Source organism: Achroia grisella, unplaced genomic scaffold, assembly GCF_030625045.1.
Source record: "Achroia grisella isolate CSIRO2021 unplaced genomic scaffold, CSIRO_AGI_Agris_v1 utg511, whole genome shotgun sequence".
Taxonomy (NCBI): Eukaryota; Metazoa; Arthropoda; class Insecta; order Lepidoptera; family Pyralidae; genus Achroia; species Achroia grisella.
Window position 1 is genome coordinate 5,173,649 of NW_026712905.1, and position 17,781 is coordinate 5,191,429.

The 17,781-nt window shown below is 32.3% G+C and overlaps 1 protein-coding gene across 2 annotated transcripts in view; it reads left to right on the top strand.

The window, feature by feature from the left end:
* The first annotated feature begins 7,586 nt into the window (after positions 1 to 7,586).
* The window catches only part of LOC131846642 (microtubule-associated protein Jupiter), a 67,269-nt gene continuing 57,074 nt past the window's right edge, over positions 7,587 to 17,781 (top strand). The window contains exon 1 of one of the 2 annotated variants that reach the window (XM_059195997.1): positions 7,587 to 7,783. In XM_059195997.1, coding sequence (XP_059051980.1) covers positions 7,722 to 7,783 — 62 coding nt within the window. In that variant the 5' untranslated portion in view covers positions 7,587 to 7,721. The remainder of the gene's footprint in view (positions 7,784 to 17,781) is intronic. The other variant, XM_059195998.1, reaches the window with a different exon arrangement.

The following is a 17,781-nucleotide window of genomic DNA, read 5'->3' on the forward strand; positions in this document are numbered from 1 at the left end:
TTTTTAATTTCGGAAAAGTCACGCAAATTTTATAAGTGTGGATTTGACTTTAACTTTTTAGCTGTGCTAGATTCCAGAGAGCAACCCTAAAATATTGATGCTATAATTATTGTTTTTGTCTACACAGACAGCAGTATTATATATTCTGTGGCTATAGCCTTTAATAAATGGTGACACAAGTTGCAAGAGCACGTACACAAATGTGACGGCCTACATTGCAGTACTAGAAATGTACTGTGACTTGAATTAGCGGCATAAAGCATCCTAATATTATAAATGGGAAAGTGTGTGAGGATGAATGGATATTCTATCATGTTTGTTGCTTTTTCGCGCAAAAACTAGTAAACGAATTCGAATCAAAGGCACACAAGTTATATCCTAGATTTAACACATAGGATAGTTTTTATGCGAAAATGGGTGGACAGTGCCGCGGGATACGGGTAGTAAAGCCATTTCCCGCGGTACTGTCCACGTATATACAATATAATATGAACATAATAATAATCGTGTATTTTACATATTTTGGATTGGGCAAAGTGAGAGGGGTTGATGGCTGATCGGGGCTTATAACTACGGATATGATTATGAAAGGTAAATAGAATTGGATCTATATCAACAATTTTTTTACAAGATATGTTTTTAATACTTTGCTGAGTTATTGACATTAAAACTAAGCGAACCAAAAATATGATATATTAATAAAATATCAAAAGGATATATTATTTATTAATGTTTTCTGTGTACAAGTTTCTTAATGTATATATAGATGGTGTTTTTTTGTAATTGTTTTTAAACATTAATGGGAATATTATCAGAATATTACATACACATTGCCGTAACCAACTATAAATAAAAATAAATGAATATGCTTAATACTGTAATCCCAGCTGGGGTTGTCAGAAGCGTTGTCAATTGTCACTGTTGTGGTGAAAGTAACACTTGATATGCCCATATTTCCGAGAGTATTTAAATTCAACCTGATAGGGACCAAACCTACCGCCGCGCCGCGCGCCGCGCCGTCTCACGGATTAAGCCAGTCTATAAAGTTTTAAAATAATAAAGACAATGTGAATGTTATACAACATTATGAAATTCCTATTATGCAAAATATTCGATTTTCTAGTAATTTGTCTGTATTTTTTATACAAAAAATAAAAATGTGAGAACTTATTGAAGCCTATTTAATATGATGTTTTGTTTATTAATTAAATAATTAGATTGGAAATTTATGATCTTGAATATTACAATTTCAATCAATGTATTGGATTTCAATAATTTAAAAATTTATCTGTAGAATGGTCATGAAATAAAAGTGGCTGAACGGATCATAAACAAAGACTTAAACATAGATTGTATGACTAAGGCCAACTTTTATATCTATAGAAACAGAGGAAGTCGCGATTCAAATCCTTAGCAGTGCCCTCAGATTAAAGTCGTAGTGACGATGTCGTCCGGCGAAGTTGTAAAGTCCAGCTGCGGACAATAATATTAGAATAGTTCGAAAAAAAAAGTGAAGTCGCGGTCAACAGCTAGTATTTTATAATTGAATCGAATCTCATGATATTGGGTGCACTTTCCTCGTGCATGGGAGAAGGAAGTCGGAAAGTATACTTGACTTTGATAGCTGCATGTGTAATTACTGCATTAAAGAGATAGCCGACGCCGACATAGGCTGACGCCCACCGGTATAAGTTCGCGGGGTAATTAATATCTTGACGAGTATACCAGTTATCATCACACTGTATAGTGATAAATATAATAACTACGCTAATATTATGAAGAGGAAATATTTTTTTATTATACAATTTCATTGTCTAATGAAATTTTAAGTTCCATTCATTCAAAATATATATTCATTTAGGAGCTCTATGTAGGCCTCTTCATCATCATCTCAGTCCGAAAGAAGTCCACTGCTGAACAAAGGCCTCCCCTAAAGGTCTCTTATGCACATCGTATTTTTTATCACTAGCGCTAATTTGGGCCAGCTACTTTCGTTGAGAAGAATTGGAAAGAAACCCCACTAGTACCGTTTAATAATATGTTTTGTTGTAAGTAAATTCTTGTTGTCTGATTAATTTTCTGATTGTCTAATTAACGCCTTGATTTAATTCCGGTACCATTAGGTGTGAGACCACCATATGGGTGGTCTCACACCTAATGGTACCGGAGGACTATCCACTACTACTAGATGCATTACAACGTATACTACGTTGTAACAATAGCTACCATATAAAATTTAAGGTTGTAACGCTTCTAGTAGCAGTGATCACTTGCTCTCTGTGGTCTAACACATGCCTATAAATAGTAGCGAATTAAACAAAATAATATAAATTCGTTAATTAATGAAATGGAGTTCCGAAAATAACACCTAACTCAATAACGTATTCTAATAGTAGTTCCTAGACAATTATAGTTTTTGTTTCATGCGATTTTATAAAATTGTAATAAAGAAATAAATTAACTGAAACTTTAATTTGTTATGGAATAATCAGGATTTTTTTAACTCTTTTCTAATTGGAAAGCTACATTCACAGCAAATAACTTGATAGACTACTACTTGGAGTATTACATCGAACTTAACAGAACTGAAAACTTTTCTGTGGGTTTGTGTTCGCTAATCTCAGAAACGGCTTAATCGATTTGATCGCGGTTAGTACCAACGGGTTTTACTGAAATTGGTTTTGTTTTATTCCATTTATGTTATATTGTTTTAGGTACAAACATGTAGACAAAAAAAAACGTGTACGAATTCAGGTCACAGCTGTTACACATGGGTATGTCTGTAATGTATGTACTCATACTACAAGCTCTGCTAAGATTAGGCCCATTGATACTGCAAAAAACTGATCTACTTTCACATTTATAATACTGTCGGTCTAGTCAGGATTAGTAAGGATTACTGGAGATAAGTAACGATGATAGGCAATCAAGGATACATTTATCTGACCGGGGACTATGAAGGATTGCAATACCAGAACCAAGAAGCGAAGTGTACTTATCTTAATATAATTACTAATAAACACGGCAGTTTGTGAGTATAGATGGATGGATGGATGGATATTTGTTACTCTTTCACGCAAACAGTACTGAATGGAATTTAATGAAACTTTATAATAATATTGCATATATATCAAAATAACACATAGGCTATAAATTTTACATGGATATAACCGCGAGCACAGTTAGTCTGATTTGAAAATATAATTAGACCAAGAGCTTCTTATCCGATATCCGGCATCTCAGTCATAATAATTTCTAATAGTCAAAATATTCTAGTAGTCAAAATAGTAAAAACTCGTACTGTACAGCACTGATATGACCTGATTTGATGATGAGTCAGTGTTTTAAACGTACTGTCGAGGTCATTAACTAGGTGAAATATTTAGATTTTGTGTCTTATTTTGCCTGTTGGAAACATCACTAAAATGGTTAATACAATATATTTATGTAATTATAAATACCTATACGAAAATCAACAGTATTAATTTTATTATTAGATATGTTTATTATAACTAATGGACAACCCATTTATATGTTTGTTAATTATTGCATTAATTTACCCGTATAGTGTAATGGTGCAGGCAAATAAAATTGTTACGTGACAGGAAACAAAAATAGGATACTATTTACGGGAATTTAATGTACTGACCATGTTTTTGTCTTTCGCAAAAATTTTTTCTACTACATCCGACAGTCTTCTTCAAGTTGAGTACGTATCCGTTACAGGGTCTCGCCTCGCCCGTACGTATGTAGTTATAAAATAGTGCAAGATGAAACTAAATTTTAAAAACCAAATATCGGTAAATCACAGCTAGTCACAGCTCACCTTCCATTAGTCAATGCAAACTACAAACTTTTTTAGTCTACTTATAAAAGGTTCTCATTTAGGTTGTATTTTTTTGTTTGCTAAGAACTATGTCTTTTATAAACCGTTATATTTGGTTTTGAAATCAAAATAATATGTGTTACCTAGCAGCCATATTTGTTTGGTAGTTAAAATAGGTGAGACACAGGTACCTATGCGGTACGACATTGTACAAAATATGCTTTCGTAAAGTAGTTTCTAATAAAAAATCTTTTATAGACACAAAAGTGTTCATAGATATTTATTTAAGATTTTGTTTATAATATTTCATGTAAACTTTGTTGCACAAATTTCCATAGTATATATTTAACTAGTCCTTCGGTTGCTTGGGAGAAATTGCAGTGATAAGGTGTCGTAATAGGGAACACAAATTCAATTTTATGGAGATACACTGTCAGCGGGTAACAATATAGTTGTGTGTAACCCTTTAAAGTGGTCAATATCTTACCAATCTTATTTTATAACACATTTTCTTAATTTAGGAGGTAAGGCATGTTTCTTATATACTTAATATGAAAGTAAATGGAGAGGACAAACGAAAAAAAATTATAAAATGAAATTATTATAACTTCAGATATGACGGTTGATCGTGATAAGTGGAAGAAGACGACATGCTGCGCTAACCACAAATAATGGGTAAAGACAAGATGAAAACAATGATGATGATTAAGATAATTATTATATAAGGTATTTTTATAGGTATTTTACTATATACATATATTAATAATGTTTAGTAAATTTCGAGAACTGAAGTATGGTTACTTCAGCTAGGTACTTATCAAAATAACAAATTATGCTACTTTTTGAGTTAGACCAAATTACGTGCAAATAATTGGTTATATCGTTTCCGAGTTTGTTTGTTTATATTTTATAGGTCATTGCAAAATTTGAAAATAGCTTAGAACATGCTTCTGCGTGCCTAGAGTGATCTCTATCAACTGGCATATATATTTATATTTATGAACTTGCTTCTACATCATCGCTATATAAAAATAATCTGCCTTATCCCCTATTATCGTTTTGAATTTATATGTGGCATTAGGAATGGCAGTATCTAGTATTATAAACCTAACACACAATAGACAAAGATCAACCGTCAACATTAATTACAGACACAACGTTAACATGAAAGGTTTCAAACGTGTGAAACCAGGCATAATGTTAAGTGTAAAGCTAGTGAAAGTAACAGATAACGATAGGGCGTTTCAGATATATGTAAATGCAATTTGCTCTTTCCTCATTCCAAATTAATGCCTCTTTTTACAGAACTCTACGCTCAATGATAATAAAAATACATTTTGAGTTTTAATTTGGCGTTGTTCATGGGAAAGTTCAGATAGGTATTTAAATTGCATATCGGTAATATTCGATTTGGTCATGAATTGCCCCATGAGAATGCACATCTATCATTGGTTCCTGGAACTTTTCTGACCTAGATACCGGCTTACCCAGTAATCTTGTCTAGTCTATACAGAGAGGTGAAATAAATGTCCATATCAAATGACCAATGGAAAACGAAATACAAGAGAGAAATGCCGCGCGAAACTTTGTAGAGTCACTTGCATACCTCTGCCTCATTTTTGTATGTAGCCAAGTAGTATTTTTTGTAAGCTGTATTGCAGTTTGAATTTTGGTGTCATAGCAGTGAAATTATAGGGCATAGTGACATGATATCTTAGGTCCCAAGAATAGCAACATAATTAATTATACCCCACATGTTGCTATTTTTGAGACCTAAGATATAATATATATATAATTATATATATATATTATAACCTATGCTATTCTTGAGCATTGCAAATTGTGTCATGTCAATGGTACTATTGTTTATACCTATAGACGATGGCTGCCACTTTCCAGTTGGACTCCTTGTTAGCAGTTCCAGTTAAATAAAAAAATCCCATTCCAATATTTTTTACTTTTAACGAAATAAAGCTGAATGTCGACAAGCAACATTGGAATGCAATTCGGCGTTCTAGAAACTGCTTTATGTAATGGGTTAGTGTTGAAATAGGGAAGCTCTCTCGTGTTTGACATTAGTCGTTGTGCAGATGGATGGTTGCTGGCTAACATTAGCGGATGTTTACGGTTAATCGCTTGAGTGGACATACTATATGGGTCTACAAACATAAAAGCGGTGCGGTGCGGTGTCGCAGCGCTAAATTCAGCGACGCCGTTATGCTGTTGTAATATTATTGCAGCGATGCGTTGCAAGTTTCTATGACACCGGTTGTCAGTGTTAATTATGATTCAATAATATATAGAAATTGCACTTTATATTGGTGTGTGTAAGATTTTTTTTTTTTAAACCCATTAATGATATTAGGGAGTATCAACCATAGTATTATAATATTTTAAATGCAAAGGTGTTTCTGTCTAAACGGCTGAACGGATTATAAGATTTGAAGGTAGATTGTGTTATGAGGATGGATGTCCATCTTATATAGTTTATTTTAAAAAAGTGAACAAAATCTAAAGAAAGTCCTTACGATTTTAATTCAATTCAAGTTCAAATTCGAGAGGTTCAATAAAATTAATAGGCAATCTACAGACAAAACAAAGTAGTATATTATTTATATATATAGGTACAAAGTAGTGTATTAGTATATATACTTAGTTTTATTATTCTATATTGGTGCAATAAAGTATAAAGAAATATATGAAATGTTATTTAAATAACGCATTCCCGGAAAACTATTTTTATGAACAATTCTTTTATATTCTCTCTATTTTGAATTACTTTTTCATAAAAAAAAGTTTAGATATTTCAAAACTATAATTGAAACTAGAAACGCTACATTAGAAATACAATATTTATTACCAAAATACGGAATAGAGGCCGTGCGTGGCAAAGTGACTGTCTAGGTTCTAAACGTTAATATTATATAATATTTTGTATTATAGGTATATTGTAATGGTAAGTAGTTAATATTGCGTGCGTCAGTTTGTTAGTCAAGTTTTTGTGTACATAGGTTCAATTATAATTATTGCAAGCTTCCACGTCGAAAGAATCTTAGGAACGTTCTAACAACGTTTTTTATATCAATAAATATTCCTGTTATTTACAGCTAAGTGCATCAATTGATATGGTAGGCGATTCTTAGCTTATTCTTAGCTGCAGCGATGGCACTTATCTTGTTTCTCCGGCGACATCATAATTTTACATAAGATTGTATTTTATCATAGTATTATGGCATTCCTCTCACGTTTTTAATGGTTGCAATAATATATACTAATATTATAAAATGGACTGTTTCTATGTTTGTAATATACAAACTCAAAAACTAATCGGCTTATATTAAACATTATTTTACTGTTTGAAAAGTACAATCTAGAGTCGCATAGGCGTATATATAATATATATATAAAACTCACATAGTTTTTAGCACCCGGGCGCATACGGGGCGGGCTACTAGAGATCTAATAAAACTACAATGTTTTGTGTATCCTGCTGGCAGGAACAGCAATGGACAGTTTGGCTTCTTAGGTAGCGTCTACCGGCGCATATCGAATTTAGTTAATCCTGACGTTTAGTTTGTTACCTGTTTTCACCCATATGTTGACATTTGCCATATGGTACGCCAGGAGCGTGTGTTAGACACAGGAACGTACCCCAGGTGTTGCTGTAAAAAAAACAACGAGAGAAGCGGAAGCGACTGGCGCATGCGCGGTTTACTTTTCTCGCGCGGGCGGAGGGTGCAGCATCGACTTAAGCGAGGGTACTGGCCCGCGCGCGCTCAGTCAGCTGACGGTTGTCGTTCTGTAGACACTACCTGATCATCCGCCGCGTCGGATCCGCGCAGTGCCCGCTTTCGAGTGTTATAATCTTCGTGTTTAAAAAACTAATCTACCAACAATGGCCACCTACGCCCAGTTCAAGCACGTCGAGCTCTACAAAATCGGTCATGGAAAAAACAGGTAAGCTGTAACTTTTCAGTTGCGGATGCTGTTTCAGTTCTCGGGAGACATCACACGTCTTTGTTTTGTGAAAGGTCAAGGCGTAAATCACATCTGCGGAGATAAACCGTTAAATTAAATTAATTAATTAATGCATCTGTTAGTGTCGCTAGTTGTGTTAAAATGAATGTCTCTATATATCTATTTCATATATCATAAAAATAATTAACATAATCTGCTTAATTAATTTTTAGAAAATATATTCAGATTATTATTTGTTCTACTTTAAATAGCTCTTTATAAATAATTTTACATATTTATTTAGTTAATCTCATAATATAATTTATGTATTTCCGATATAATTAACTTATATCATAATGATGTATATAATGATGGTTTTTTTTTATAAATTTGGCAAAGGGAATTTGTTACTTGAAAGGAGTACGTTGAACTTTACCATCGATAATGCGGTCACGCGGCATATTCTTTGACGATTTCAGTTGAGGGCTGAAAGCTAGAAGTTATAGAGTGCTCTTAATAAATATTGTAACTTTTGATTAAAAGTATACGTTAATGGAATATTAATTAATTTTATTTGAAAATATTCGTACTAACGTATGTTTTGACTATTTTAAAACAAGATATTAAAAAATCTGTAATTATTAGACATATCTGTCTATCATGTTACTGTATTAATTGGCTGCGTCAGTCTCTTACTATTGTGCAGGTCGTATGCTCAATTACCTTCGTAGTAAATAAAAATATACCAAATATTGAAATGTCTTAACTTATATGATTGTTTGCAATATGTATAGAAATTGTAATCCAGCATTCAAAATTGCATAAATAATGCGAATATTTATAGCGTAACAGACAACAGAAATGGTTACGGTGATAAAATTGTGAGCCCAACATGCGAAATGGTAATACGAGCCGTAATAAAATCAAAAAGCACGCAACGTCACCCGAAACGAATATTTAACAGGCTGCTAGCAATGTGCCCTAGATAAATTTTAAATACACACTTATTTTAACATAATACGGGGAACCAGGCCGTGACCGTCTAAGGGTGCAACGTAAAATATACAAATTACTCAGATTTTTATACAGATGTTCTGTAGTGTCGATTATCGATTGTCAGGTAAAATAAGATATACCTGGTAATATGTACGATATTCTCGTACATATTAGGATTGACATTAAAATTTTATGTTAACACAAATAGCCTGAAGAGAAAGATTGTTTTTCCAAAAACAATATCAGTTTGCATAATATTGTGTTGATTTTGCATTTTCTCCTTACTGAGATATGTAATAGACTACATTTGATAAATCAAGATACATGTTAGTGCAGATTTACTAAGAGTTTACTACTTAGATTGACAAATAGTTATTATTACATCATTTGCATTCAGTCGTCTGTAGTATACTAATTATGTCTTTATATATAGATATTCATATTATAAATTTACGACGGAACAATTAATATTCATAAAATAAAAATTAAAGAATATTTTAAAAATAACTTCTTCATTAATGTATTCCGTTTTAATATAATGTTATTTAGCAAACACCAAATTAATGCGATGCTCACATAAAACATCAGTGAGGTTTATATAAATTCGTAGAAATCTAAATTATTGAATTTATAGGCAATATTGGTATTGTTACAGATATGTCATCTATTTTTGAAAACCAGTTTTCCGTATTGTGCATTTATGAGTATTATCCTTAACACAAATTGTTTCAATATATATATATGTATTATTCAATTAATATCTCTTAAATATATACTTATCAATTTTATTAATTTAAATTATTGTGTTAATAGGTTTTTATTATATGTAAATTGATTTTTTAATTTGATTAAATAACTACTTCATTTTCTGATGACCTCGGTGGTCTAGCGGTCTAGCACACCGCTTTGCAACCGATGGTCGCGGGTTCGATTCCTCGCACGACACAAACATTTGTATTCATGAGTATGAATTTTTGTATCGGTCAGGGTGTTTTCTATGTATAATCTGTATGTATTTGTATCAGTTATCTAGTACTCATAACACAAGCTTTACCTAGCTTAACTTAGGTCTAGATGGCGCTGTGTGAATTGTCCTGAGATTATTATTATTACTTTGTATAAATAGTGGTACCTCATATAGACTCATATATATAGGTAGTCAGATATATATATCTGAATCGATATCCTGTGGGTCCAATTACATAAAAAATTAACTTGTAAAACTTTAGATAATTTGTGATTCAGGTTACTCGATAACAGACTGTAACTTGGCCTTAGACCAAATGCTGCATGGTTATATCTAATCTAAAATTAAAACGAGGACGGCCGAATCCACTTGTCAGGTGAAGGCTAGGGGTGGCTAGGGTTAGCGTGCTACCAAACCCTATTAGCATATCCGTAGGAAGTGTATGATTACTCCAGACGGACAGACAGACGCACACCGATGCCTTTACGACGTCCTGTATAATTCACTACACATAATTTGACGCCGACCTTCATTTTACCCTTTGCAGAATAGGTTATTAGGATTAGTAATATTTATAGTTAGTCGCTTGTGAGATTTGCAGGAACTTTAATTAAAGTGTATAATTTTTTTTTACTGTTTTCTTAACTTAGCAGATTTCCAGCAACAAAAGATCTGTATTCTTGCTAGCTAATCAGCACAAAATCTTTTTCTTAAAAAAAAATATATCTCAGCGATAATCGTTTTCTCAATATTTTTAATTATTTTTATTTAACGTTAGATACGTTAAATAAAAATAAACAGTAAACAGAGGGGATTCATTAATGAATAATAAAACTGTTATTATTAGAATTCAAAGATTGGACATAAAATTATATAATGTTGTAATGCTATCATAAGTTAATTTTTATTTAAAAGGAAAGGAAATTACGTTGACTCCATGCATTATTATAAGTTAATAAATAAATAACATTGTAAAATTGCTCATTCTTTATGTTTGTTTGTTCGTATTATATTTCAGAGCATTTAATAAGAGGAAGTATTTTCTGTAGTACAGTACACGCTAATTACGAAATAAGTCACGAAGAAAATTAACACTGAGCTAAACAAACGTTCATTGTTTTTTAAATCATAAAAGGGATTGTTTTTCATATAGGGGAGTAGGTTAAGCGTTAAATCAGAAAGTGACATTTATTAATTACATTGCTATAATATTACTGAAGTTTCGGGATTTATTACGTTCTTAAATTTAGAGCCGGAAACTGTGAAAATAAAATTGGACAAGCATACATTGATCTAAGGATATATAAAAGCTAGTATATGACATATTATTACTAGATGATATTTGATGATTACAAAGTAAAAAACGGGCCCTGTTTTTAGTATGTTATATTTATAGATATATTAAATTAGTTATAATAGTTTCTCAATATGTTTATCATTTCTTAGCGGCAATTATGCTTCAGAGACTTTGCAAAAGTAACATTGATTCACATGTGAGATTAAATAAATATGACTGTTATATTATATGGTCTCATTTATCTCAATCATTATCAAGAATCGAAGTGGAGGTGAACTTAGCATGCATTTCTTGGTATTTTTGAATTCAATGTTCTCTATAGATCTAATGTCCCATCTCTCAATACATCGAGGCTTTTTCTATCACCTGAGAGACAGTCTGAAATGTAATTTGATATACAATAATGTTTTATTCGAACTCGCGACTCTCAGAATCCCATTCTTTAAATGTTAAAAATGAAGTTAATAATAATGTAGTTTTGACCACGGGGCCAACACTAGCTGATGTGGAATTAATTGCACAGGAACATGTGTCAAACGGTACGGTGCGGTGTTGTCAATTATGTGGTCGCAATGTGTGTTACCACTTTTTATCGATACATCGATTAGTGCATTGCAATCGAGAGTTTTTGCTACCATTAAGTAGCATACATTGTAACGTCATTTGGTACGCCTTGGAGTAAAAAACCTGCATCCAGTTACAATGTTCTTTGAATTTAAGTAACGACTCTAAGAAACACTATAAAATACCAAATATTTTCTGGAAGAGATTGCATTAGCGATTAGACTGTCATTTGTACTTAGTTTTATTTTCAATCTTTTAATTTTGTTCGTATCCTCTCAATATCGGTGCAAGCGTTATAAACTAATTAAAAAAAAATACATTTAATCACACCACAGTATGTCTTTCTCCTATAGCCTATTTTCACTGAAATATACTAGAGGTAGACGTTGTACAAAGTCGTCTACTTCATACATTTCAGTCAGCCGCAAAACCGTTTCAGTTGGTGAGTGAGATATGGCAGTGAAATTACAGGATACGGAGGCATAACAGCCTTCCGGAATGGCAACGCTATAAGCGTTACATGCTAATGTGATATCCGTGGTGCTGTTCATGTATATAGACAAGGCTTGTGGAGCGTCAGCATCAGCTCGGTTAACATTCCACTTACAAAAAAAATACCTTGCGTTATTTTCTAATCATTTTGAGTATTTGAACCCAGTGGAAGCCAAGGCGTGTAAACAATTAATAATACTACATATTCTTAAATATATGCGTACACATTTGCATATAAAACTATTTATGTTACGAACATAAACATTATTTGACCAAACATTAGTGTTTACGAGAAATTGTGAATGCCAAAAGTAAATAGTAAGTCAGTCACTTAATGTTAACTTAGTGACGAGTGACGCTCAACTAAATGCCGCGAAAGTTGTCGAACATAACAATAATCCGACACAACAAAAACCATAGAAATCTTTACATCGGCTTTTCAAATGTTCATTAACTTGCATAAAACAACAATTTACTAATTCTTCACGGTGACGTTTTATGTCGCAATTAATTAAAACGATAAAACGTACAATAAATTATAAACGAAAAAGTAATCGTTAATTACAATAAATAAAATACTATCATTCACTGATCTAACGGTATTATGATGTGTTTTGCACAAGTTTCTCTTTGCGTTGGAGTTTTAAGTTGCGAATTCATAAATTATAACAACAATAACGATGTCTACAGAAAACTGTAATGTAATTGTTATAAAAAAACAAACAGTGCAGTAACTACTGCAGGAATACTATGGCAACGACAGGCTTGGAACTGTTCAGCCTGGGTACAGATTAGGGAGGCATATGCCTAAGTGGACCCAATGCTGAAGAACATAGTATTAATAGTAGGTTAATATTCTCTTCTTATTAGAGAGACGAATAAAGAAACAATATGAATTCAATACTGGTAAAACTAATAATTCTGGAGAATTTTACTGACTACTTAAAAATAATATAATGCTTTTAGATTTGGTAAGGATATTGTATAAGGAATAATAAAAAATCACTTACTCACTTAGTGGCTAAAACGTTCTATATAAATAAACGATTTAAACATAAAATATATTATTTGGTTTATAGAAATCCTGAATGGTTCATTAAATCAGCTTGACAACGTATAATGTGTAAATGGTACCTCTTGTGCACTGCCACTCCCGTGCACTAATTGGCCCTTGTGCCGGCTGATTATACTGACATGCTAACATATCAGTTCACACCTCTTGATGACGGCTACAACAGCTCCACTTTCCGTGAAGTCGGATAGCAGCTTTGTCATTTTTAAAGCCGGTTTTCAGGCTATCAGTTCAGCTCAGATAGTAGTACAAATTACAGTTTGTTTTACAGTAGAGTTGGCATCCGTCCTGTTTTCTTAGGATATCCCTTAGTTTTTGTAGTGTCCTGGGACGTCCTGAATAGTCTTGGGTTTTTAAATAGATTATGAATTGCCGTTATATTGTGAACTGTACTATTATAATCATCATTGGCTTGCGTTTATCCCATTATGTTTGGTTGGCGCAGTATGCCATCTTCCACTGATCCGTGAAATTTTGAACGAGCTCTTACGTAACGACAAGTCCACAGTGTGTTTGATTTTGTCACTCGTAAAATTGTGTACGATCTGTTGATGTTGTTTTGTCGGTCGGTATTAACTTGTGCTGTGTATATAGCCAGTTACAATTCGATGGTTTTACATCTATTAATGAGTATCGAAATTTAAAACTTTATATTGTAAGCAATACAGTGCACAATTTATCTACAGTTTACAATCATGCGAGATAAATTATAAACCATCGATGATTAAACCGATACGATGACATGTACCTTTTAAAACTGAAATTTACTATGTATGTATAATCCGGTAAAGCCATTATAATTGACAGCGTCGAAGTAGCTTACCTTATTATTTACGACCTATAATGTGATCGCTACTTTCCCAAGTGCCTTACATAAAAGCTAAGAGTGGGCAAGAAAAAGCGAAATGGTAGAGTAAACGAGGTATAACATGATATGTTATGTTATCCAGCAAAAAGTTTGACAAAGCCAACATGGATATTGTACGGTACGTTATGGTCGAGAGTTTGTAACGGGAGTGTAGTTAAATACAGCTAGACAGTGTTACAGCTACGAATATACTTCAATTTATGAATTTTTGGTTTATATTTTTGAATATGCGTGTCAGTATGCCAATGTCGCTTTAATATTTCATGCAAATAGTATGATATCGAACGATAGGAATAAGTGTATGCATTTGACGTTGAGCGTAAATATCATGCGCTTAGTCATAATAGTGACCGGTCATAGTTGCTGTAATCAATATGCTGCAGTGATCTATTTTTTCCTCCAAAAGGTAGATAAGTTAGTTTTTGTTAGGGAATTCTTTTACGTTACATGTCGTATATTTATTGATGGGATTAATAACAGCTTAAAGAATTGTACCTCTTGTGGCAATGGATAAATGACAAACATTACAAAATTACATTCAGAATATCTCATCAAAGTGTCATCAAACTTGGATATTAAATAAGATTTGTCCAATTTTGATTATATTAGTAATAAATATTATATCGTCTTATATTAAGTAATCAGTCATACTGTAATTATTAAATAAGCAATTTAAGTTACGTATATTGCCTGTAACAAAAAAATTACAAGGTCGGCCATTGCGTGCTTTTGCAAAATTTGTCCGGAAATAAACAGGCATTCTTACCGTAATACTGTGATATCGTGATATTTTGCAAATCATAAAAAAGTGTCATGCCACGTATGATAAATGATATCGCCATTGTCTGGAATTGTGGAAAATATGAGCTAGTGGACTGCGCAATTATTTAAATTACCATCCTAGTTGGATACAATATAAACTTAATCACCTAATTATTTAGTTTTTAAACCCACGCTCATTAAAATAATAATCTAAAAATATTTTTTATTTGAATGGTAACTATGCTGACGACCCACATGACGGAAAGTGGTAACCGTCACTATACGTGGACTTACTAACACAAATACACTATGACGTTGGCTGTAGCCCTTATGTATTGCCATTCCAGAGGTGTTAATTCCTTTCAAGCCAGTACATAGCTCCCAAAAGACAACAGAAATATGTTTTTATAAGATAAATAGCTGTTACTTGTTGACTTTCTGTTGTTGTGTGACTTTGTTATTATGCTTTCTTGAGTCTAGGCCTCTTGGTAATTTATCTTCATATTATTTTTCATTATGATCCGTTCAATCATTTAGTTGCGAAAAGGTAATAAACAGTAAGACATACATATTTTTGTATTTAACATTAGTATCGATGTGTATAATAAGCTGCCTTGCTACTGGACATATTCTAACATATAATTCTATAGAGTGAAATGTTCCTACTGCATCCATCGATGGAACGTATGTGCATAATAATATAAATGAACAATTCTTTCGTATGTGATTATAAGGAAATAAGCTATGCTTCAATTCTCACGGCTACATAATTTTCTTTTATTGCTCTCGTTTGTTAATGTATTAAAATATTATGCACATTCTCCGAATAACTCGTATTTTCTTTACGGTCATATGATCATCAAAATTTCTCTCTATTTATTAGTATAAGTTAACTACTTATTTAAAAAACTATGTTGTCATTATTTAGTACAGTGTGTTTTTCTAATATAGTGCGAATTAATGTGTCGAGGTAATATACTAAGAATAGGCCATATCGCTCACTACTTAACTAAAGTGGACTTTACGATGACGTGTCACTTAACACACCCCGTCCCCGATACGATAAGTTGCATTAACCGAGTACTTAACGATCAGGAGGTTAATTGAAGTTTGCTGTTGTCTCAAGCCTCGATAAGACAATCGCGGGTTTGTTAGAGGTGGTGCGATGCGCTCGCGCTGACGGCCGTAGCGCATCGCGATCCGTTATGCGTCTCCGCCGTTTTTTATCGCCTGGCGATTATCGCGAGCCGTTATACAGCACGCGTACAAATTGTGCACTAACAACTATACATTGTATGTAATTATTTGTAATGCATTATTATGACTTTAGATTACGCGTGTGTTTTCTTGGTTTCAATATTATTATTTTTATTTTCATCGTTTTTATCACCTGTTCTGTCAAGTTTTTTTGTAACAAAATGTAAATTAATGATATTTATTAATTAAATAATTAAAGGATTGTCAAGAAGACTTCAAATACAAATTTAGAAATTAAAGATATTTTTGATAAGCCTGTTGCAAAACAAAATATAATTTGTTTCTTCTTAATTATGTAACTATGTCTTATGGGTGAATGATTTTTTATAATCGGTTAAGTATTTTTCCATTTGTATTCATATATTTTCATCCATATTAGTTAAAGAAAAAAAATGTTACATATATTTATTTTAACAGTAGTATTTTAGTCACTTTCTGTCAAATTAAAGAAGTTGGCTATAAGAAAAGAATTTTGAGAATAATTTACCGCAATTAAACTATCTTAACGCCTTTAACCAGATACGGGATCACGATCATGACAAAATATCCTGTGACATCTGTAGATATATATACCATATATATATGGTCGAGCGCAGTGATGGCTGGCTCATCCGTCATACTCGTGAATGAGTGCTGCTTGTAGGGACTGGTCTGCTCTTATCACTACGACTGATTTAATCTTATTGTGTTTTTATATTTGAGCCTAAATTAGTGCTGGTTGGTAGTTTGTATTCACACGTTTTGACTTGTAAAATGTGAACTTACAAGGATTGTTTAAAAGAGCAACACACAAGTTTCTTGCTTATTCTTCTTGTGATGAGACAGCTTTCCTAATAAGCGGTAGATATAAAAAAATGTTGACTATTCAAAAGTGCTTAAATTAAGTTTATTGGAATAAATGATTTTCTATTCTATTCTATTCTATATATATGTATATATTGTATATGATATGTGTCGCAACTTTAAATTATTAGTACTTTTAATGACTATAATTTCACACCCATATCTACCTTCAAACCGGATACTGGATTGAAATTACAAAGGATTTAACCTGACTACTTGTCATGCTAAATCCTGTTTGTATGTGTGGCGGTTATAATTCCATACTCGACAGTTACTGTTACTATCTGACAATGATTGAATTTTTCACAAAGTATTCGTAATTTAAAAGAAACTGGTTTAAATTTTAATACGATTAAGTAGATTCACAAAGAAATAGGTTAACAGCAAATTATTACGTTTGAAAATTATTTATGTAGTCTTCTAAGAAACAACTTTATGCGGTTATAACTGTCTGTAATTATAAATAGAGTTAAAAGTGAAACAAAAATAATGCTGTAACTAGTACTATACATATCTAGTGTAGGTCCCGAGTTTTACAGATAAATATTCATAACATATTTTGTACAACTTGATATTTTACTTGAAAAATTAAATTTATTAAAGTCTATTTAATTGAGTATTAAAATATTAATTAATTATCTAATTCCTGTTATATTTAGATACATGCATATTTTAAAGTTATTTTCTTTGAAAGTTGTGTTGAAGTAATATAAGATATTAATGAATACTATGCAAGCAACCGGTACAAGTAAGCGGTACTCTGTAATGTGGATCATTTGATTGATAATATTTACCGCGCTCGATGAAACCCTGGGTGGTTTCTATTAAGAGGTGGTCGATGGCCGATACCGCTGCGGATTAGTTTTATTTCTTAATTTAC